Genomic DNA, 23,026 nt, shown 5'->3' with positions numbered 1-23,026 from the left:
ACCTATGATTGCTTTAATAACTATATATTTTTTGCTTTCATCATATATGTGAATCCATTTGGTTTTGGAGCCAGACTTAAGTGGTCATTCGAAGAAGTGCAGTTTTTTTGTTATTCTGTGATGATGTCATTTTTCTGCCACTTGGTCCCACTTGGTCAGTCCCAGTAGACTCGCATTTTGAAATAGCAAATTTTACAGCCGAAATAAAGAAGCTCACAGCCTGGTGCAAAAACACAGTTTTGATTTCTATAGCTAGTCAATGGTTGAAACATAGCAAACACAGTTTGAATGATAAAACATAGTGAGCACTAACAGAGGGCAGGGCACTGGTCACAGAATCGTACAACAATTGGTGGTGATGATGCTTTCAGGCCCCCAAATTGGGACTGGTACGTCTGCACATTTATGCATGTGCACGTTTGCATATGTGTTTCCATCATCCTAGGGGCAAAATATTTTCAATGCTTAGCATGCAGTTGGTGTCTGACCCAGAGAGTGTCTCACTGTAGCACACTTTGGATCTAATACGGTATTTTACACCTACGCTTTAGTGAAGTTTTATTTCAAAAATAAGCCAGCGATGTCAGCTGCCAGCCACGCTCAAACTACACCCTTAGGCTCAAACATTACTATGACAGCTAGAGGTCAATGTGAGGTTGAGGAGATATTACACATCTGTGCTTTTGCAGGTTTAACCTATTGATTACTGCTGACATTTCCCAAAGAAGAGTTTTTTTCACATTTTGAATACCTACCTGGCCACATTTATGTTTTGTCATAAAAATGGTCTGAATATATAGAATGACTGCAACTTGTCATATTTCCTTGGAAGTCTACGTTTATGTTTACTCCCTAATCCAAAATGTCAAAAATGTCAAGAGCAGTTTTTCTAGTTTTAGAGGGAAAAGAAAATGGAAAAAATAGAAGCACATTTCACAACATTAGGTATGTATCAGAAGTATAAGTCATTTGGTTGTCTGAAAAAGATCACTTAGGGCTGAGGAGATTCCCTCCATGAAGGAATCCCCTCAAACTAGCAAATACCTTAAGCCTTGATGTATAAATCCATCATTTTAATGACAGTAAAATCTGATTTAAAATCATTGTCGTGCCCTACCAATCACCTCTGTCAGTGTCAGCAGTGGGTCTCTCTCTTGTATGCCCTAAAGCAAGCAGTGCTATAAACCCATTATATTCATATTGCTTTATGGAAATATAAATCAGAAGCAGTGGTTCCCAGTGGGGTGGGGTGGGGTGGGGGGTGGCATCTATAAAATGTCTGCTTGAACAAGGCAGCCATGAATGGTGTCATAAAGAGTGTCTCAGTGTAAGGAGCCCCTAGGGTTTAGCCATACATAGCCACATTTCTTTTCCACAAACAGGAGGAAACTGATAAAATGCTCAGCAGGGGCAGGCCAAGGACCTGCGGTGCTGAGGCATTATCTTCATCGTTCAACCTCAGCTCAACTGAACCAGTCCATCACCCATCTATTCAGGTAAACACACAGATACTACTGAAGTCAATACAATGACTACAATTTGCGTATAGCTGAGTATAAATGGCCTACACTGAAGTAAGCTATAACTGAAGTCAGCTATAACTCAATAATCAACATGTCTTACAACCCAATATCTGCATGTATCACATCTCTAAGAACAAGGAAGTGTGACAAAAAGACAAATCCAGTGACCCATTCTAAACCTACTTTTGTCTAACCACTGAAAGGTTAATTCAATCCTCCTGGAAAAATTAAGGTTACACCATACACTGAAAGTCAAAGCTGCATGATGCACCTTTGTCGTGAGGAAAACAAATACCGTAGTCCAAATTCACCGTCAAATTTTCCAAACAGAAAATCCCCCCCATCATCTTGACAAGACATGTGGGTGCTGTTGGTGACCGGGGAAAAACAATTACCATACAGTATCACACCTCAAATTAAATTTATGCACTCATATCACATGGATTTGCAATTGTAATCTACATTTATTTGGAACGTTATTCTATTAAGCTTAGGGAACATGAGCTGTGGTAATTGCTTTCTCTCTCTTAAACACACACACACACACACACACACACACACAGTATTTAAGCTACACACTTGGGGTGCATGTATAAGCAGTGTCTAAATGGTTTTCCGACAGCTTACTGGGTGGGGAGCATTTATCGCTGCTCAGTGTGGAAAGAATAACCCGACTCGTGCGGAGGCTATTCATCCATAACTGCCTGATTTAGTCAGACCGAGAGTGACTGAATAAACCAGACACTAATTCTCTAAGCAGATGAATAATAATTTGATATACGGCAAAGGTATTTGCTGGGCAATGATGAATAAATACAAAAGGAGTGAATAAAATCAGGGACAGTAATCAGGTTTGTTTAAGGCTGAAAGAATGACTGAGACACAGCTTTTGTGAGGTGATGACTGAATATGTGGAAGTATTTGATTCAATTTATCAAAGGAAGGGGAAGCTAACAACAATTGCAACAACTGCCCGCAATACATCATGATAAAATGCACATGCTGAAGTTACACGCTCAACACAGGTATCCACATAATGTCAATGCCATAGCTTGTATTTAGCACTACTAATAACATGGTGTAGGAGTACAAGCATGATAAATTGCATTGCTATTCAACATATTTTTTGTTCATCAATTTCGATCCATTTATTCCACATAGTGTCATCACAACGGCTCGAGGTTGAGTCCTCAAATTGTTTGTGTCAAACATATTCAATGAATTTGTTCATGTAAATCAGTCTAAATCAATATCATTACATGTAATGATAGAGGGAAAACATAAGAAGGAAGGAGACAAGAAAAGAGTTGTCAAGTCCTGCATGAGAACCCTACCAAGAAAAATAAACAAGCCGCTTCTGTGATGCAGAATATGTGAGATAGTGATCCATTTAGCCAAAAAGTAGTATGATGACTAGTATGAGCACTGAAATAATTTGTATGTTTTTCTAACTCCACTCTACATGACTCTAAAAAATAGTCACTGATTAATTTAATTAATTTAAAAGATTTTGTTTTACCTTTTCAGATGAGGATGGGCTCTTTGCAGTCGTTATCCTAGCAGCAGATAACTTGCAGCTCATTGTTCACATTAACCAAAAACTTTGATACTCTGAAAGATGACTACAGGCCCGCCTTCTCTGGACTCGGATCAAACTTCCAGTTTGCTGTCTCTGCTGCAAAAAAATCAGACATTTTTGACTGAGAGGCTACACTGTGTTATATAAAGGCTACAGTAGCATATATACAAACCCAGACTGGAATAAAGTTCTAATTAGAGTAAATCAGCTGGCCCCGACCGACTTTTTTTTTTTTCTTTTCAATCCGTAGGCTAGCCTACCGCACAGTACGCCTGGCCTTTACGCGGCCGCATTTGCCCATATTGCCCTATGGCCAGTCCGTCACTGGAGATGAGATCCTACATTTTACACTTTTGTTGTCCCTCTTCACTTGTTTGTTCATCAAAGTGCTCAAAACCCTCAGACTGTCCTTAGCAGCTGTGTCTGTACCGTCTGTACCACTAGCAATGTAGGCTATTGATGCTGGGCCGGTCTATGGAGACATGTGGCTTGCTGTAAAACGTGCTGATTGCTTTTATTCAAACCAATGGAATATGGCTCACTTAAAACACAGAAGCCAATTTTATATATAAAAAAAGATCATTCACATGTATAAAGTTTTTTTAATTTTTTAATTTTGCTTGGACTTACTTACCTACTTACTTACCTACTTGTTACTTACTTAGCCGATAGATAGATAGATAGATAGATAGATAGATAGATAGATAGATAGATAGATAGATAGATAGATAGATAGATAGATAGGAATGAAGAAATTGGGTTTGATGCCTATGGATTTTTCAAATGGGCTCCAGTATTTTTAGGATTCTTCTGCTGTTTGGTATTCAGAGGTTCAGCTGTGGAGGGTTGGGTGCTTGTGGGCTCTGGAGTCGGCTTCTGTTTGATGTAGGTAGGTTCACCCCAGGTAACTTTCGACTGTGACTTCATAGTAACAGCAGGGTGATCTTGGGACTTGTTTTCACGAGCATTCTTTGCAGATGGATTGGAGGTATGTTGGGGATGGATGCTTTTAGCTGTTTGGTGTGTGGGCCCCGATTTCTTACGATTCTGCTGTTCAGTTTTCAGAGGTTCAACCGGGGAACTTCTAACCAGTGGCTTCCTTGTAACAGCAGAGAGATCACGGGACTTGCTCTTTGTCTCACTAACATTAGAAGTGCAACCTCTGGATGTAGTCTTTGCAGCGTTGGATGTTTTGATAATGGCTGAGAGGCGAGTTTGCCCCACACTGTGCCAGTTGTTGTCTGTTTCTTTTTTCCTAATTGGCTCCTTTTTTTCCTGAATGTTCTTCTGTCCCTGGCCACAGGTACGCAGAGACACTGTAGCAGGCTTTTTACAGACGACTTTGTCTTGACTACTTTTCTGTCCCTGGCCACAGGTTCTCTGAAGTGTTGTAGCAGTCTTTTTTTGGAGAACAGGTGGAGTGGGCTCAAAACATTTTCGGACGCTTTTTTGCTCTTCACAATTGGGCTCCATTGGAGAACTTTCCTCCTGTTGTGTCTTCTCCTGCTTTGCACGTTTAGCCTGTCTTCTAGCCAGTTCCCGATTAATTTCCCAGTCTTCCCACAGATCTATATGGACAAGAGGGGATGCTCCTACCATTGGGGCCCAAATATGATCATATGATTGACTGGATTCCTTATCGCGGGCATTTACGTCCTCGCTGCCATACTTGTTTTTACGCATCAGCCTTCTTCCCGTTCGTACCGTTTTGCCACCGAGTCTTAGGTTGCACCTCCTCTGACGTTCTATCTCTTTTTCTCTCTCCAGTCTCTGCTTTTCTTCCTCAATCATCCTCTTTTTCCTGTCATAAATGATCTTTTTCAGTATTTTCCGCAGTTCCTCGGGGGAGTTATCAAGTCTCTGGAGCAACATTGTAACTTTTTTCTCAATAACGGTTAGCTTCTCCAGGTCGCCGAGGTAGGTCCGGCGCCTGTCCACTATGGCCTTATAGAGCTTTCCCACCTTTTCACTAAGAACATTCAACATAAGATCCTCATCCGTATTCTCTGTCTCTAAAGAGGCATAAACCTGAAGCGCATGACTGTAATAGCGTTTGTTAGACTTCTCAAAGTCAAGGTCATGCCTCATCTTATCTATTTCTGATATTAGTTTGTCGCGCTCTGAGTTCACTTCCGTCATTGTGGCATTATATATTCGCCGGACTTTGCAGAATAAATCCCTTTTCTCTGTAGTACTTTTGAGCAGACGTGCGATTTTCTCTTTCAGAGACATCATTTCATCATAGAGATCCTGACAGTCACGCTGGATTTGCTGTTCCCTGTCTTTATTGGAGCTTTTATCATCTGCTCGAGGAGTAATGCCCATCACTTCGATTATAAAGTGTTTGTATCTTTTATATGTCTCCAACAATACCTCATCATTGGCTATTTCAGTTTTTAGGTTTTCTATTTCATCACGAATCTGCTCAGTCTCAGCATTCAACTCCTGTTTCAATGTGAGCTGCTTTTGGATGAGTGCATTAGCGTCTGCAGTTTTCTCTTCAGTCCTCTTGAGGCACCTTTCAGTAAGCTGACATTGTACCCTAATATTTTCCGTGAAGAATTTGACCTCTCGACCTTTTGCTACAATGGTCTTGTCGAGCCTCTTAACTGTTGATGTTTTCTTCTTCACATCCCTTTCAAACGCTTTCTGTGCTATCAAGTGTTCAAAGTTCCTTTTGTGGACAATCACAGGCATAGGTTGGGGAACGAAAGACATCTTCAGGTCAGGACTGATTTGTCAGCAAATGGCACAAAGAATTTGTACAATTTAAGACCAACTCTGGAACAAGCGGAATATTTCGTTGTTCAGCGTTCTGTCCAGTGTTCTGTCCAGTGTTCTGTCCAGTGTTCTGTCCAGTGTTCTGTCCAGTGTTCTGTCCAGTGTAGAGTGTTCTGCTGCTGTGACATCATCAAGTTCAAAACATCATTATGACATCATCACATGCCTTTGATCTTTTTTTTTTTTTCACATAACTGCTATGGAATGCTCGATGACGCCCAGGTCTGATTGGGTGACGTCAGAAGCACGGCCTCTGATTGGACGCCGGACTCAGCGCAAGGTATAAGGTGAGAATTGATGAATGATCACAGAATAAAGTTTTGAATCTACTATTTTTTTTTGTTTTTTTTCTTCTTCTGGACTACTACTATGTTTCATGTTTTAAGAATTGACGTGTGATAGTTCATTTATTCTAAAAACAGAGGAGCTTGAGTAGCCAAGGAAACACTTTTCCGTAATACATGCATGTTACAATGTTATTGTATCAAGGGCTCTTCAACATATAAAATACATGCACAAATACTATGTCTTTAGCCTACTGACTACTGATGGAAAGCTTTATTAAAAAAAAAAGAGTAAAATAGAAAAAGAAAAAATCTTGCCATGGTTAGAGAGTAAATCGCCAATAGACATTTATAATATGTTGTAGTATGTTATGAAGATCAATGTTTTATTATCAAAATGATTGTACCCAATGCATGGACAACAGCTAAACCATAAAAATTGTAGAAACCTAAAAAGCCGTAGATATTTTCCCTTGTATGTATATAATTTTTGCCCTACTTAAGTTAAAACAGCTGAGTAAACCTGTGGCTGACAAATAGAAAGGATCCTAGCATTTAAATGGCTGTGGGTCTCCCCACAGCACTGACTATTTTAGCAGACCTTTGATGACATCTAGTGGAGACAAAGGAAATGATTAGGGGGTTAATGCATATGTGAAATTATCGACTGTTCTCGTAAATTTCTCCTTTATTTTTCAGTAACACAATAGTGGCTTTACTGTATGATGATGCAAGACAAGAAATCTAATTTATTAATGGCTGCATTCAATAACAATGTTTAACAAATGCTTCAGGTGCTTAACTGGAAAAATGAATAGTCTGGCCATGATTCATCAGACAAGTAGCCTACAACGTCTATTTTAGTTTTTAGCCAGGTAGCAAAATTTCCATCTGGTAAATGAATTGGTGTAGCAATTGATCTGTATTTTCAATATGACCCACCATATATCATTATTATTATTATTATTAACAATATTGAACAGACATGAAATGCGTAACAATAGATAAATTTCAATTTTATTACTTCACAAAAGGCTTATCCAGTGGTTATAAAATAGAGCATAGTCAATATTTTAACATCTAGGACTCTTCGACAAAGACCACAAAGGAGACAAAATCAAAGTGAAGAGCTAATGAAGTGCACAAATAAAACAATTAACATTAGCAATTGCAGAAATGTTAGATTTACGAACTGACAAAATAGATTTATTATAAATCTTAATATTTGTATGGCAGCCTGGTTGGGTAATGCAAGGATAAATTAATTAGTTTCAACAGAAGATGTATGGTAAACAACGTTTTACATTCACATAGGGACACTTCTCTAACTTTTGGACCCTACTGTATATGTGTGACTGTGCTCATTAAAGCTGATAAGGAAGATAAGGAAGAAGGAGGATCTGTATCTACAAATACTGAAGTGTCAGGTGGCCATTAAGTCTCCACTCCTCTCATGATTCATGTCTTATGTGAGGTGAAACCCAAACCTTCTACCCAGTCCTTCAACTCAAAACAAAAAAAAAGTAGTCGTCAACAATAAATAACAGCATTCTTTCAGTGCAAAACTACACAAAACATGGAAAATACCAAATTTGCAAACATTGGAAAAGGAAGCCTTAAAATGGTCAGTGAATTTCTGACTCCTGAACACGAAACCCACTCAACTTCAAATCATTCTCAACACAAACCAGTTTAAATGTCTTCATGTCAATAGCAAGGCAAAAAAAAGCATCCACCTGAATTATTTAAAAAATATCAGTTACCATGTAGTGAGTGAAATGATGGATCCAATGATTAATAATTTATCACTGCTTAATTACGACATTATTATATGAGGGAACTACCTGTTTGTGTAACAGATGTCTGCTGATGCTTTTATGAGTAAAACTAAGGAAAAGTTGTTTTTTTAAACCACTTAACACAGATCAAACTGACTTTTCTCACCTCAAATACATTATTATTATCAATTTGTATTATTCACCATTTTGATTCATTTTATTTTTATTATTGATTCACGGTCTCTTGGCCTTCAATGGTATCCTACCGGGCTGCAAAGCTGGTGGTCAACAGCTTTATGAGGCATCATGTGGTCAGAGTTCATGGGTTTCTGTGTGTGCGCGTGTGTGCGTCTGTCCGTCTGTGTGTGTGTGTGTACTATGTCTGGGCCAGCTGAAGTTCCTCCAGTCCATGTTTGCCCAGGTGATATCTGGCCAAGTCTTTCCTGGTCACCAGTCCAACCACCTGAACAGGGTTACAACCCAAAAACATAACATCAGATCAGCCATTATCACTGTCATTACCTCATTTAACGACAAGAACGTGGTTCATCATGATCGTCAACATAGAGACCAGTCCAGACAGGACATACAGTAATAACGTAGACAGAGACACACTCTTACCCTGTTATCTTCCACTACCACCAGGTGTCTGAGCCCCAGAGCTCGAAATAGCTTAAACACACGAGGAAGAGACGTTTCCTGCAAACAAATCACCTCATTTAAGTTCATCTTTACTGAGGCACAATTTTACCACAAAAAGAGAGAGTAGAAAAAGAAACCAAGAGAGTAAAAACCAAACTAGACTTTATGAGACCAAACATCACAGCAGCATAAAAAAAAAGAACAGAGCAGTGTGAGATCACAAGCCTGTCACTCTGCATTCTTTAACGATTTACACCAAAAAAAGGGTCAGTCAGGTTACAATATATCCAAGTCTGTCCAGACCTATTTGATTCAATATTTAATATTATGATATGATTATAATTTAATATGATGTTGTCACTTTGGTCTTTTGGATATATAATATCATCACCCCATATTAACCCTATTAGACAATTCACCAACACATTCTGTTTTGTGATGTCATAGTTTGACCTTTAACCACCAAATTCTTATCAGTTCATCCTCAAGTCTAAAGTGAGCTCTGCAAAGCGTTAGTGAGATCTCGCATTCACAACAGCTGTGGCTGCGTTATGTTTTTGTAGCTTCTTTCAATTATGATCGTCACAGAAAACTTGTAAAAATCTGCACTATTGTGTTTTACCTGTGGTACTGTGTAGGGTGTTGGGTTCATGAACTCGGTGAGGTCCATCATACACTCCCTCTCATCCTGGGAGACGTGGATGCTCTGGATTGGGGGGAAGCGGGGGTATGCATCCCTGAAGTCTTTCAACTGGAGCTTCCTGTGGGTCAGACGGGACTGGGCCAGCTCCACAAAAACCTGCCAGGGTGGAGCAGGAGTGAAAAGTGAGCATGTTTTCTTAAGAAGATATTGGTAAATGAGGCCCAATGTCCCCATCTTCCTCCTGTTGATGATGTTACCTTGTGTTTGAGAAGGACAATGAGCTGAGAGCGGAGGATGAGTCCACAGAGCTTTGACGGCTGAAGGGCAAGAACAAAGGAAGGTGGGATTACAGAAAGATAAACAGTTTCCGTTTGCGAAAAGCTCAGTTTTAAAATTAAACTCCTGTGAGATACACTATCATTAATCTGGGATGTTTGGTCTCGGGAACTGTCTTTGACTTATTGTGATCAGTCTACTGTTGTATTTCCAAATACAGTAATCTAGAGAATGGGAACTCATGAGTGAAGTGAACAGTAACAGTAACACACTCTGATCCGTTGATGGTGTAGATGCAGATATAAACCAAAATATATCAAACATTTGACCTGAAGCTGAACCTGAACCTGACCAATTATAACACCAGAGAAAACGTTGTGTGACTTTGTGTTTTGCACAGCCATCACCTTCACCATCACCACCACCACAAGTTCAACCCTGAAACTTTTGTACCAAATTTTGTGGAAGTTCACAACACAACCGTACCTCGTCACTACCAGGAACCTGCATGACGACAGGGAAGCCATTGTGATTGGTGGATGTGTTGCTAAGGGTGTCCACGATGGTTCCCACCTTCTCTATTACGTTTAAAGTGGTGACTGGAGAACTCATCACCTCTCTGCAGGAGGGAGACAAAGGGAGAGAGGAAGGTGGGGGGGGGGGTGACATGAAAAACCAGTGGTTACAAATGTGATGACAGCATTAGCAAAGCAAACTAACATAAACTCACAGCCCTGGCTGTTTCAAGTATAATCTGAGTTATCCAATCAAAATGTCTTTGATACAAACACCAGTCAAAAAGGAGCTTACCTGGCGGTCAACCAGTGGGAGGTGGCAGGAGCCTCCCAGTGTAGGAAGGGAACACTCTGCAGCTTTATGTGGATGTCATAGAGACCCTGAAGCAGGAAGAGAGGGTTACAGATACTGACTGTACAGATTATGCATTGCATACGATACATGTCTTTTTAGTTAAAACAGATTGTTTTATCAATTAATCTGATAATTGTTTTTCCTGATAAAAAGGATAATGTCACATTTAAGTAAACTGTATCAAAAATGTTTGGTAGTTTAGTTTGGAAAAAAAGAAACACCCTACTAAGTTATTAGGATAGATGTCAACTAATTGTTGCTGTACTACAAGCAATACAGACTGAAGAAATGCCACCATAAATGTGTGTGCTTTTGGACTGCTGTGACTTTAGAAGGATGTTTCCAATTACACTTCATGAAGAGAAAGAAAAATGTCTTGTCAGATTTATTTTTCAGTTTCCCACACTTTTTCTGAAGCCATTCAACTGCCTGCTACATGTATGACTGTCAAGCATCTTCTCCCCTGGCCAGAAACACCTGGCTTTGGCCACCATTGAAGTAGGGTTAAACCGGCATTCAGGGTTTTTATTGGCTGCCATTCTGATTGGCTCTGATCTTTGCCCATTTTCCTGCTGTTGTAAGCTTAAACCAGAAAGACTGTGAACACAGCTTCAAAATGAGATTTTAAAACACCAAGTCATTTAAAAACCTGTGCACATCCAGTCATTTCAGTGGAAGGTGGTATAGTATAAAAGTACCTCAGTCACAGCAACAGTGAAACAGTCAGCAGTAAAATCCAAAATCAAGCTTTCTGTAGCTGTGTTTTTCAACACATCTGTCACCTTTTATGAAGTGAACACACTCCTTTGCAAACCTACTGAGAATTGGTGTGACTTGGTGTGTGTGTGCGAAACAATACTGTTGTCTAGTGCTGTCGTGCACTATAATTTACGTGTCCTGCACATGAGAAGCTGTCTGTTCCTCCTCTGTGTTAAATATTACAAGACACACAGAGGGAGGCTGGAACAAAGTGTGAGTCTGCCTCTTTACTCACCTCTACAAAGTAGTCTCCCACTATCTTGGCAGTCATGAGGACGAGCATTATGGGAAAACCGTATGTGACGTTTCCTGTGGCCTCCACCATAATGACAGTCAGACTGAGCGTCATCCTCACGATGCCACCTGAGGAAAACATTGTATCATTACTGGCACTATGCTTTTATCTTAGACTGATATCTTCATTTTTATCAAGCATTTTAGAGAATGGATACAGATGATTTATAAAAGCTTAATATCATAGTTAGTGTGGTTATGATATGATCACAATAACACCATGACTCGATTTTTCCTTCTAAGCACTACAAACTAAATACACAACAAAAAAGACAACATTACAGTCACTCACCTAACTGAGCTGCAGCTCCAATTAAGGCATATTTACCAGGGTCAGCCCAGACCTAGCAGAGCACACATCAACAGTCAAACAGCAGGTTGTAACATCCTCAACACAGGATCAGTTCAAAAGCAAAGGCATCTGGGTAGAAGTGTCTGCATTTCCTTTCACTTCTACATCATGAGTACTCAGATATTGTAGTACAGTTTTGGTTCTTTGTGACACATTCCACTTATTATTAGTTAAATTTTTTTTTTTTTAAATTCATTCATTTTCTTTTGTAAAGGCATCACTGAGCTGTACAGAATGAAAGCTACCGGACACTGTAAACTTAGTGTAAATAAAAGGTATGAATAAAAGACTGTAGGATAATTACAATGTGGAAAACACATTGGCCTTCATCCATATGAGTGAGATCTGGCAGCTTTGAATATAAGGTTTTAGTAAAGATTTCTACAATGTTGGTCTGATACTACAACAGTGATGTACGTAGACAAAAAAAAGGGAACAGATAACCTCGATCACCACGTAGTTTAGAGTTTAAGTGAAACAGTAAACTACACTAACCGAGTTGGTGGTGGTGATGGAGGCTAGCAGTATGCCGAACAGTCTCCCCCAGGCTGCTCCTATTAGCAGAGATGGGATAAAAACTCCAGCGGACACCGCCAGGCCGTAGGTCCAACACGCCAGGAAGAAGTAGGTCAGAGTGAAAAGGCCCAGGGTGAGAGGATTGTACGTTCCTTGAAAAGACAAAATCAAAAACACAGGGTGACGTGAGAGAATGAAAATAATTACAAAAAGAAAAAACATTTCAACCTTTGATCAATCCAGTTATGCTTCCCTGCACATGAACCTGTATACACCGTGAGAAAACAGCCTGCACGTATTGTTTGTTTCTTTCAGAGAGTTTCCTCTCCTGCAGCACAGCTTTACCTGGCTGGTTGTGGAAGAGACTGCGGACGCTTCTCTCAGGAGTGTTGAAGAAGGCTGTTGCCATGGAGTTATACTCTCCATCTGCACAGAACAACTAGAAAAAAAAGGGAGAAAATAATAAGATTAACAAAAGAAGGAGAGACACTGAGAGTCATGTCCTCTAGTGTCTTTGTGCCATCTACCATCTAGCAGCTGGCATGTGGTTTTAAAACACAGGGTGCAATCATAGCGGAAATAATGAAAGTAACGGCAAACAGACACTGCATATCTCCAAAATCACGCAGGTTTCCAGGATGCCAAGTTGCCTACTCGTTTTAATGTAACAATTGGCGATGACCTTCAAAGATTTGATTTTTTTGGGTCAGCCCTAGTTATTTATTTATGCTGTTAAGATTCAAGTCCACGGCCATGCTAGCAACTCTACATACTTTACACTACGGACAAAAATTTGGGGATATTCAACTTTCGGGTGAAATTTATGGAAAATGTCAAAGGTTCATGCTACAGTGATATTATGTCATGAAAGTAGGGCATTTAAGCAGAAGTGTGGAATGGTAATTTCTTCATCTTGAATAATTTATTGAAACAAAAGCTGACAACACTGGTGGATATACCACAATAAAAAATGTCGATGTCTCAATAACTTGTCTTGTGGCCAAAGGACGTCCACTTGTGTCTTTCTGTGTGACTCTTCCAGTCTCTCTGTGTCTCTGTTCAACATGCTGATGATGCTCTGTGACACTCTAAGCTCATTGGACACATCAGACAACACCTGTTCTCCTTTGTGACTAGTGTTTGTATCAAAGACATTTTGATTGGATAACTCAGATTATACTTGAGTGTTGTGAGTTTATGTTAGTTTGCTTTGCTAATGCTGTCATCACATGGTTCACCTGTAAAGGTGTTTTTAGGTTTTTATTTTAGGTGCATTCTGAAATTTCATCTGAAAGCCGAACTTTTTGTGAGTAGTCTATAGTCTATTTAGTTTATATGTTGGCATCTTAACATTTGTCCACTGGGTCTAAAGACAAAGTGCATTTGTGGCTTATGAAAATGTCAGCAGTTTTAGACGAGTTCAAACATTGCCCTCATCTCACTCGCTACTACGTATTAACTACTGCTCATGCTCAAGGGGGGACATGAGGAACGTGAGCGCCAACTGATCCCGTACTGTCAAGACATTTCTGTCAGAGCCATATATAACCTAAAGCTCATAGTGCCTGGGAACAAAGAATCCTGGTGGTAAACCATATAGACAAATCTGAAACTGTACCATCTGAAAAAAGGGAAGTCCATTCAGTGTGAGAAGGGAACCTCTTATCTGATCCTGTACGTCTGTTGGCACAATCATGTGCATCAAACTCATAATTCACTTTAAAATTGTTATGATGCACAACTGCGCTCCAGGCACCATCTAAATCATGTTTGGCTAGTTTTAGCTTTATTACAAACAAGCAAAGCTGAAGAGTGACACGTGTCCGAGGTGTGTGTGTATGTGTGTGTTTGTACCTGCAGTGGATACTCCTCTGTGTGTTCAGGCCCCAAAGGCTGGCAGTCGTTGGAGAAGTAGATCATGGTGAATGATACTGTTGCAGTCACTGCAGCAACCAGCATGGCCTCCATGACTTGCAAACAAGGACGATGAACATACCTAACACACACACACACACACGCCCGGAAATATGCATTTAGGCAACATATTTTAAAACACCCACTACATACAGTAAGGCCTTTAATGTGGAGTCAGCCTCACCCTTGACATTCCCCAGTGACAGGGAAGCTCTGGCTGCTATAAGAACAGTTCAGTGATGAACACAGCTTCTTTACTACTTTCTGCCATCTTGTAATGTAGCCAAATGTTGAGTGAGATGGCAGGAGAGCTATTTTTAGAAGGCAGAAGGCTGATACAGTTTATAAATAATACACTGATCAATACTTCCTGTTTTGTTGAATACATAACAGATAGTTGTCTCATTTACCAGCACTTATGGTGAAAACCAGGCAAACAATCCTATAACAAATGTTACATTTTATACAAGTGTTGTGTCCTCTGTCTCAGTTACTGCAATGTAACAACTCCATGCACATAATGTCAATGGTCTCTCACTCTTTCGGCTTTACTTAGTCACATTTATTTGCAGTATACCTGAACTGATTATGGCAAATTTAGATTGTTGTAATTTAACGTCCTACACAGACAGACATAGTCAAAAGCGACCTGAAATGTACCACAGCTCGCCAGCTCTTTGTTCTCATTAACTAAGGACATAATCGCCATCCAGCTCTAAACAAAGAAGCAGAAACCGCTGGTATCAGTCAGTCTCCCTGTGACTGTATATGTTATTATACCACGACTAGTTTTAACCTTGTCAATCGTGAGACGTTCTGCTCTCTTGCAAGCCTCCTCACTTCTAACCCCACCCTGTCTTTGTTGTACCTGACAGACAACATCACAATCTTGGTGAAGTGTTGTTTTTGTTAGCACACACAACACCCACAAGATAATTCTTCATGTCTCACCCTGACGTCTTTCTGAAACTTAAAGCGTGCGATTCCTTTCTAAAGCGTACCTGATCCTGAAGATGGTCAGCCAGTAGTTCAGAACATTGAACAGAGCTCCCAACAATCCACCTGCACAGGAACGGGTTGAAGAGCAGAGAACAGTCACACAGATTTGAATAAGAAGTTGGTTACCAGGGAAAAATCTATCAAAGCTTTTCCTTAATTATACACTTAAAACAATCAGCTGGAAAATTAAAATAATGCTGAGTCAAGAAATGATTTGTGGGGCAAATATTGAAACTTTCAAATCAAATTACTGATGATTCAGACTGAACTCTGAACAGGCCGTGGCTATACACCAATCAGCCACAACAATAAAAAACAGCCAACTGTTTTAATGCTGAGGCTGATCAGTGCATGAAGAAAGAAGAACCAATCAAACAGAGAGATATTTTACCTATAGCTCCCATTGCAATGAACAGGGGAATCTCATAGAGGTTATAGGTCACGCTCTGGGAAGGAACAAAAAACATCTCTTAGATTCAATTACAGAAAGCTGGGGAAAAAAAAGATCTAAAAATATAAGCTTCTCACATCAGTCTGAAATGCTCCAAAGTTGATGAGACCAGGGTTGGAGAGCTCCCCAGGCTTGTTGTGATAGATACTGAGGAAGAAGTTCAGAGTGAAGGTGGAGACCATTGAGGCAAAGAACTGCAGACGAGGAGAGACAGGGGAGGAAAAAACAGAAAGACTTCAAATTAAAAAACGACAACTGCAGGGAATGCAACAACAATGACAATCCTCATTTATCTACCCACAACATGAATCTTTATCTTTTACTCTAACACACACAAAAAAATATTGCTTTGATATACTTAACAATATTGTGGGATTCACACAGGACAAAGTGACTTACTATCCTCCATGTCAGCATCTGGTTCCAGAAAGAAGCTCCCTCCTCCAGAGAGAAGAGGACACCACCTGTCATTTAAAGAAAGAGAACTGTAAGATCCAGACCAGACTTGAGGTTGCCACATAGCCACATGCTATCCTCTGCCCTGCTCCAGAGACTCACTCACATAGTCTCCACTCCACCTGAACCGCGACGATGTAGTAATATAAAGAAATCAACCGGATAAAGCTATATACACACACACTGGGAAAACAGATTATTGTACAAAAAGCTAGGAATGTGTCCAGGAGAAAATGAGCCACATCGGCATATGTCCTTAAAGCAGAAGTAAGCGGAATATTTGTGTTAATATAAGTCTTAAATATATATCTTCTGACAGCAATCACTTATATAGAGTGTTTGGTCTGAAACACGCGTCCGTCAGTCACTCTGCTCTGCTGTAAGCCGAGGAGAAAACTTTCCTTGTATCCTACAACCTTTATCCAATGAGGAGAGAGAACGGCATAAAGGGGCGGTCCTCTCTGTGTGTGCAGCCAAGGGATGTGCGTGAATGTGGTGACGTACAGACGAGAACCAATAGATCCATGACGAGGGCGGGGACTGCTAACTCCATCGGCTGACAAGAAGTTAGCCAAAACGACCGGATCGCTTACTTCTGCTTTAAATTCTTCTCCGTTTTCAGCCGTCTCCATCTTTCAAATGCATCTCCTATGCAGATCCTGGTTTTGTTTTTGCCTTTGTCAATACGTTTCTTAGAGTGATAGCGAGGTCTTATAATGTTAATAACATCAGACATAATGCTTGTAGCTGTAGCTCAGTGGTAACTGGCAACCTGGATGCCGAAATGCTACGGCCTTTGTGATTGGAAGATAGCAGTGGGTGGCGCAACAGGCCAAAACACAAAATAAAAACATAAACATAATTTGATTAAGACTTTTTTAAGACCACAGAGAGTCTAAGTTAGTAAAAGACACAGGAATTCTAAGTTCAATTTATATCTCAAACTTTGGTTTTGAATTTGAACATGGTTTCTCTCACAGTCTTGTGGCGCTGTCATCATCTATCATCACAATAGAAGCACAGAGTGGCAGTATACAAACCTGCATTGTTCTTCCTAGGTCAACAAGTACTTTAGAGGGAGTTTCCTCACAGGTTTCTAGTTTGTGAGTGCAGCCATACTGCAGTACAGTTGGCTTTCTAGCCAAGGTAGATTAACAACAAAGAGCATGTTCATGCTGTTTTTACCGACTGGTGCTCCAAAAGCAGCTGAGACTCCGGCAGCAGCTCCAGCAGAAACAAAGTCCCTTTTCTCTGTGTCTCTCCGGAAGTATTCAAAGATCTACAAGCACACATCAAATATTACTAGTTAACCGTGGACTAATGGAACTACAGACATTGTTGAAAACATGAATGATGCACAACAATTAAGAGCACCATCTGGAATGACGTAAATCTAAAATGAGTGTTTGTAAGATGATCACTGTGATTAAAAGCAGAAATAGTCCTATAAGATACATCCTATGGCAGAATTGTCTAAACACACACAGCAGAGAAAATGACCACACACTGACCTTGAAGTCTCTTTTTAAAGAGGTACTCCTGCCCTGGGAGACACCTGCAGCTACAACAGCACCAGAGTGAATCATGGGGCCTTCCTGATGGATTGTGGGTAAAGAAAAAGAGCAGGTGTGAGATTCTCAGCAGGGATTCAAACATCAAAAACTTACACTTAAGTATACGAGTGAAAAATTCAAACTGGCCTTGAACACAGCTGGTGTCCTGTCACTTCAGCATTGGTGACATTTATTATGATTATTATTTTCTCTGATGAAAGTTTTTACCTTTCCGACAGCAAGACCGCCGACCACTGAACAGATCACACCGCCCACCTTCACCATAAGTGTCTGTGGAGGACAAGTATATTAAATGTCAGGATAAACAGGTCCTTCTGGTGTGTGTGTGTGTGTGTGTGTGTGTACATACATGCATGTCGTGTGTGTGCATCTGTGTACCTTCAGTCGTACCACTCTGGGGATCTTGACACCATTCAGGTAACATTTTATCTGCGGGATGCCGCTCCCTGCTGCTATAGGCTGGATGACAGATAGATGTAGAGGGTGTGTTGGGGTTAAAGGAGCATAGCAACATAGTGACTTACAATTTCCCTACAATTGATGAGTGCAGGAGTCCGATGTGAGCGTGGGAACACAATCACAGGTGATGGCATTGGAGGCCAACAACGCTGACACATTGGAAATAAAAAAAAAACACAACCGAACCACTTCTGGAGGAAACGATAATGAGTCCAGACAAAACCTCAGTTGTTCATAATCACAAGCTCTTAACTTGTGGTTTTACAGGACCGGCAGGACTGAAGCCGCACATCCAGTTTTACTTATTTCCAGTAATTCACACTGTCCAGGGGGGATGTTCAGATTGCTTAAATAGTTTTCACTTCCACATCACTTTGAACGGCTTGGAGCTGAGACGTGCAACTGGCTGAACTTCTTCAAAATCGTCTCCGACACTCGAGGAATGTTGTCAGTCGCACAAAGGAGGAAGACGACTGGGACATGACAGGAGTTGTGTTACCGGAGTGGAAACGAAATGACCAAAAGGTCAAACTATTTCCCCTTCCACTCTTACCTCAAAAAATGCAACAACGATGGCCCCCAACATCACAATGGCAGAGTTGAGAACGGCCCAGAGGAGGAGGGAGATGGACAGGCCGCCCACCTCTGTAAACTTCTCAATGTCTGTGCAGTCGGGGGTCAAGGAAAGGTCTGTGTAGCAAACAGGGCTAACATGTTCAGTGGTGAATTGTAACATCAGGTATAACCAATAAGTACGACCGATCAATAACCCTCATCTTTGTTGTCCGACTTGGCTTGCTGAGCCCAGTCAGTCATGCACGAGTCTTCAGGATACTCTCTTTGACCACTTGGTATTTGAAACCGGCCAGCTCCTCCACTGCGATGTCTATGAAGCAGGCGATGAGGCCGGTCAGGAAGCCGATCAGTCCGCAGACCACCCAGCGACTGATCTCCAGACAGCGGAAGCCCTGAGGACACGGGAGGAGAGATGATGAAATTAAAGCAGAAAAAAAGAGTGAAAACTGTAAAATACTCAGATCATGTATCATTAGTAAAACCCAACCCACTCACCATATAGCTCATCCTCCGCTCCTCCTCCAGAAACAGCTGGTTTTCAATGTTGTCGTAGTCCAGACTCTGGAAAAAGACACATGCATAATAAAATAATCACTGACGTTTACTGACTGTGTGTGTGTTCACTACATTGAGTCCATGTGAGCAAGTTTACTAATCAAAAATATGGTAATACAAAGCTGATTTTGTTAACTGAGTCCAGCCTGCTTAATAAGATTATTGCCCTGTGGTTTGGGTTTCATGCTCGGAGACATATTTTCTATACAAGACTGGTACTGACCGATTTTACTGTTTTCACCATTTGTGAAAATTAATCACTTGCAAAAAGTAGCAACATTTCAAACCCTACGCATGGACGCTTTAATTAATTGTTGGTCATCCATGGTTTCCAGAATGATCTAATAATCAGCAGTCTGTTCAGCGAGTAGGCAGACTTACCTCATATTTAAGTGACAGCAGCTTCTCATTGTGAGGAATCTCTTTGGGCCGTCCTCGTAAAGAGTCCTGAATGGAAGAAGAAGAAAAAATGCAGAAAATAAAAGAACAGAGGTGACCATAGCAACTCTGACCTATGACCTCTGGCCTGCTGAATCATGTGAGAGACAAGGGAAAGAGCTGGCACCTAAAAGTTACTGAAGAAATTTAAGATGGGAAAGGAGTGAGCAGCAGTTCGCAACATCAGACATCAGCTATTTCTAAGCCACTACCAAAAGAAGAAAAAGAACAGAAGTTTGACAGACTTGTGCTTGACTTGACATGAATAATGAAGCAGTGACTGTGTAGAAAATGCTCCAGTGTTTCCTCCAGACATTTTAATCAGGTCTACAGTTCTTGCTGTCTGGTCTTGGAGGAAACACTGGTGCAAAAGAGTGCATCCTGACATGCATACAAGCCAGCTGCAGGCGGTTTAAAAGTACTTCAGTCCGCATTCACGCACTCCCATGCAATGTTAAGTGGGCTTCACGCAGCTCGTAGCCCATATGTGCAACCACACGACCAGCAGCTACTAATGCATGTTTGAAAAAAAAGTGTCCGGCATTCACAAACACACTGAGAGACAAACTTCTGTTTACAGCAGACAACAATCAAGCAGATCACATGCACGGCATGACATTCCCATCAACCAGTGAAAACAGAACTGAATCTGATGGTTTCTGTCACGGAGGGAAACGGGCGCAGCGTCCTATTGAACGAGGTGACGCCCAAATAGCCTCAAGCATTGGTCATATGGTCCTGCCCAGCCTAAAGCAGTGACCGTCAATATATTTTTTTCTGAACAAACAAATTTGCATTGAATATTTTGATTTTTTTGTCTTGAAAGTTTTTGAGTTGCCTGACTTATTACTATAACTGTGCTAACAGCTGTACAAATAAACTTGATTACAGCTGCGTCTGGCGTAAACTAATACAAACATATCTGCATGCCCTTGGTTTTCAAATTTACTGTGAAGTGTCTGAGGGTATTGATAAATCATTGGCCAGGCCTGAACAGTATCTTCTGTTCATCAATCAGTGACCAGTGTATGGATGGAATCAGTTTTTTGGAAAATAAAAACACTGAATGCCATCAATTCATCATTTTCAATGCATCAGTGGAAACCCTACAGTAACAGGCTGTTTCCAAATGCGTGCCTTTCACGCACAATGGATGAGTCAGGCGTTGCTGCGCCGATTTGGCCAGTTATGAGGCCATTTATGTGTCAGCTTTCCCACATTAGGCTTAGGCTGTGTTCAGCAGGAAGCTGCAGATCTTAAATTAAATATGTTACTTAAATTGAATACATTACAGTCTGGTCCGTTTAACCCTATATCAGTGTGTACTTCATGAATCGGGCCTTAACGCTCCACAAGGACACAAAGACTAGATTTTCTGCGCCAGACACACATAACAAAACACACATGATGAGCGTGAGGCTTAATAACATTTATCAACTGTAAATGCCCCGTGCACACACTACTTTTTACTTTATGTGTAGTAGTTCTAGAGAAAGAGGAAGATTGCATCACATTGATTTGGATGAGGTGAGGTTTTATCACTACACTGGATGAACTAACTATATTTCAGGAATCAAAGAAATGCTGCTACGGGACTAGATGGAGTCATGATCAACAGGAGCGACACACAGAGAGAGACAAGACTTCAATTATGTTTCAAGCTCAGACTTTACCTCATCTGACGTTATCTCCTCTTCCAAATCCACCGTGCTGAGTCTGCCTATCTGAAATATACTGCCTCCTTCAGAGGGCTACAGACACCAAAGACATCAACAGAAATATAATATGTATGTTTTAACCTGATGTTTTAACACTGTACAGATGCTGGAGGAATGTACTGACACTGACAAAAAAAAGGAATTTCTTTCAAGTGGAAAAGTTTAGTCTAGAAAAACAACAATAATAGTAATATAATAGTAATAATAATAGTAATCTTCTGATGCCTCTGATACAGTAGACATCCTCTGTATTATGTGATGGATGCGATCTCAGAGACTGAGAGGTAAAATAATCCAGCTAAATGGGATGTGATTACATTAACTACGGTGCATAAGTGCTGTGCAGTTAGTTTACTTCCACCTTTGGTCCTGATGGTGTAACAGACTAGTCATGGTGGCTCCATAAGAGGAATAAAGGAAGTTGGATTTTCCCGTTTATTTCTTCTTCACTGGCTCACCAGCTTCATTGAGTCTGGAGAGTCTGATAGTTCATGACTTTTAATGCAGTGCTACAGTAGACTGTCAGCATAATATGTTTACCACTTGTTCAGCCCTAAACCTTGATAAGAAATGTGTCTATAAGAGGCACCGTTGACCCGTGACAGATGTCATCAATGTCATCATCAGATCAATCAGCTGCAGAGCTTCAAATAAACTAATTAACTATTTCCGGTACGAGCTCTAAAATATGACAAGTTTTTCAAAACTTTCTGACATATTGTCTTTCTAAATAACTGAATCTAACGACATGCATCGTCTAAGTAATCTAATTAACACTAATTATATTACTTGGGTCCAGTTACATTCCCAACCGCAAACAAAGCATCTTGTTGCATCTTTGACTGCAAACATGAGAAAGAAAAAAAAACACGTCGTGTAACGTTATGCTGCAAATGCACTGACGACGTGTAACTCAAGCACATGACCCATGCAGTATTTAAAGTACATGAGCCTTCATAACCTTATAAAGATTAACAAAACATGACACAGCAGCATCTCCGTGCTACTAACGTTACTGCAGCAGCCGTTGGTCGCTGTTAGCTTGTCCGTTAGCCGCATGCTAACGCTAGCCCCGTTACCTGTCGGGAGAGTCGGGGCTGCTCCGAGCCGTTCAGCAGCAGCGGCGTCCCCTCCCCCGCCGCCCCGGACTCGTCCGCCCGGCTGGACCACGACACTTTCTTGGTGATGTTGGCCATGATGCTGGTGTCCTCCTGTCCCGGTAGCTCGCCCCGCAAACTGTCGCTGAACTATTTCATTGACGGCAGTTGTTGTTGTTGTTGGCTAACTATTCACCCCCAACTCCCCATGATCATCTCTGTCACTCGTGACGCTTTGTAAGGTTCGCGTGCAGGGCCAAAAATAATCGTCAGGCGCGTTGGATTCTGGAAGTTGTAGTAGTTTTACCTTTTACTGATTGTGAGCTAAAACCGATAATAAAGCTGAAGTGAGGGTGCAAATACAACAGTGCCAACTATTTTATCCTCACCATTGGTGGAAGAAGTAGGCCTACTCGCGTTCTTTACTTATGTATCTACCAGTAGTATCTAATTTACACTAAAAAAGGAGCCTAAATTAAAAAATAAAAATAA

At 40.8% G+C, this 23,026-nt stretch overlaps 3 protein-coding genes across 4 annotated transcripts in view; all 3 read right to left on the bottom strand.

Moving 5' to 3' along the window:
- Positions 1 to 3,090, bottom strand: part of arhgdig (Rho GDP dissociation inhibitor (GDI) gamma) — a 33,221-nt gene extending 30,131 nt beyond the window's left edge. Inside the window, exon 1 of the mRNA XM_085784715.1 lies at positions 3,043 to 3,090. The gene's annotated coding sequence lies outside the window, so the exon portion shown is untranslated. The remainder of the gene's footprint in view (positions 1 to 3,042) is intronic.
- Positions 3,091 to 3,870: 780 nt separating this feature from the next.
- On the bottom strand, positions 3,871 to 5,923 carry LOC146983223 (uncharacterized). The gene has a single exon (XM_085785604.1). The coding sequence runs from the start codon at positions 5,818 to 5,820 to the stop codon at positions 3,871 to 3,873; it is 1,950 nt and encodes a 649-aa protein (XP_085641730.1). The 5' UTR covers positions 5,821 to 5,923.
- A 2,142-nt stretch (positions 5,924 to 8,065) lies between these two features.
- clcn7 (Cl-/H+ antiporter 7) lies at positions 8,066 to 22,815 on the bottom strand. 2 transcript variants are annotated; one of them, XM_085784696.1, is made up of 25 exons: positions 22,517 to 22,815; positions 21,393 to 21,470; positions 19,663 to 19,728; positions 19,222 to 19,287; positions 18,986 to 19,118; positions 18,704 to 18,813; positions 18,070 to 18,150; positions 17,899 to 17,961; positions 17,629 to 17,712; positions 17,303 to 17,396; positions 16,061 to 16,125; positions 15,739 to 15,855; positions 15,602 to 15,656; positions 15,213 to 15,273; positions 14,152 to 14,293; positions 12,643 to 12,736; positions 12,277 to 12,449; positions 11,722 to 11,773; positions 11,371 to 11,498; positions 10,317 to 10,402; positions 9,993 to 10,125; positions 9,488 to 9,547; positions 9,210 to 9,386; positions 8,567 to 8,644; positions 8,066 to 8,408 (listed from the first exon to the last, which is right to left on the bottom strand). In XM_085784696.1, the coding sequence occupies exons 1-25, from the start codon at positions 22,631 to 22,633 to the stop codon at positions 8,322 to 8,324; spliced, it is 2,400 nt and encodes a 799-aa protein (XP_085640822.1). In that variant the 5' UTR covers positions 22,634 to 22,815; the 3' UTR covers positions 8,066 to 8,321. The 2 variants fall into 2 exon arrangements, with proteins under 2 accessions (XP_085640822.1, XP_085640823.1); XM_085784697.1 differs by lacking the exon at positions 21,393 to 21,470 and having other exon boundaries at positions 22,517 to 22,802.
- Between the last annotated feature and the right edge of the window lie 211 nt (positions 22,816 to 23,026).

Source organism: Trachurus japonicus, chromosome 8, assembly GCF_045865225.1.
Source record: "Trachurus japonicus isolate A0001 chromosome 8, Traja_1.0".
Lineage (NCBI taxonomy): Eukaryota > Metazoa > Chordata > Actinopteri > Carangiformes > Carangidae > Trachurus > Trachurus japonicus.
The sequence above is the reverse complement of the archived record's forward strand: the minus strand, read 5'-3'. Positions and strand labels throughout refer to the sequence as shown.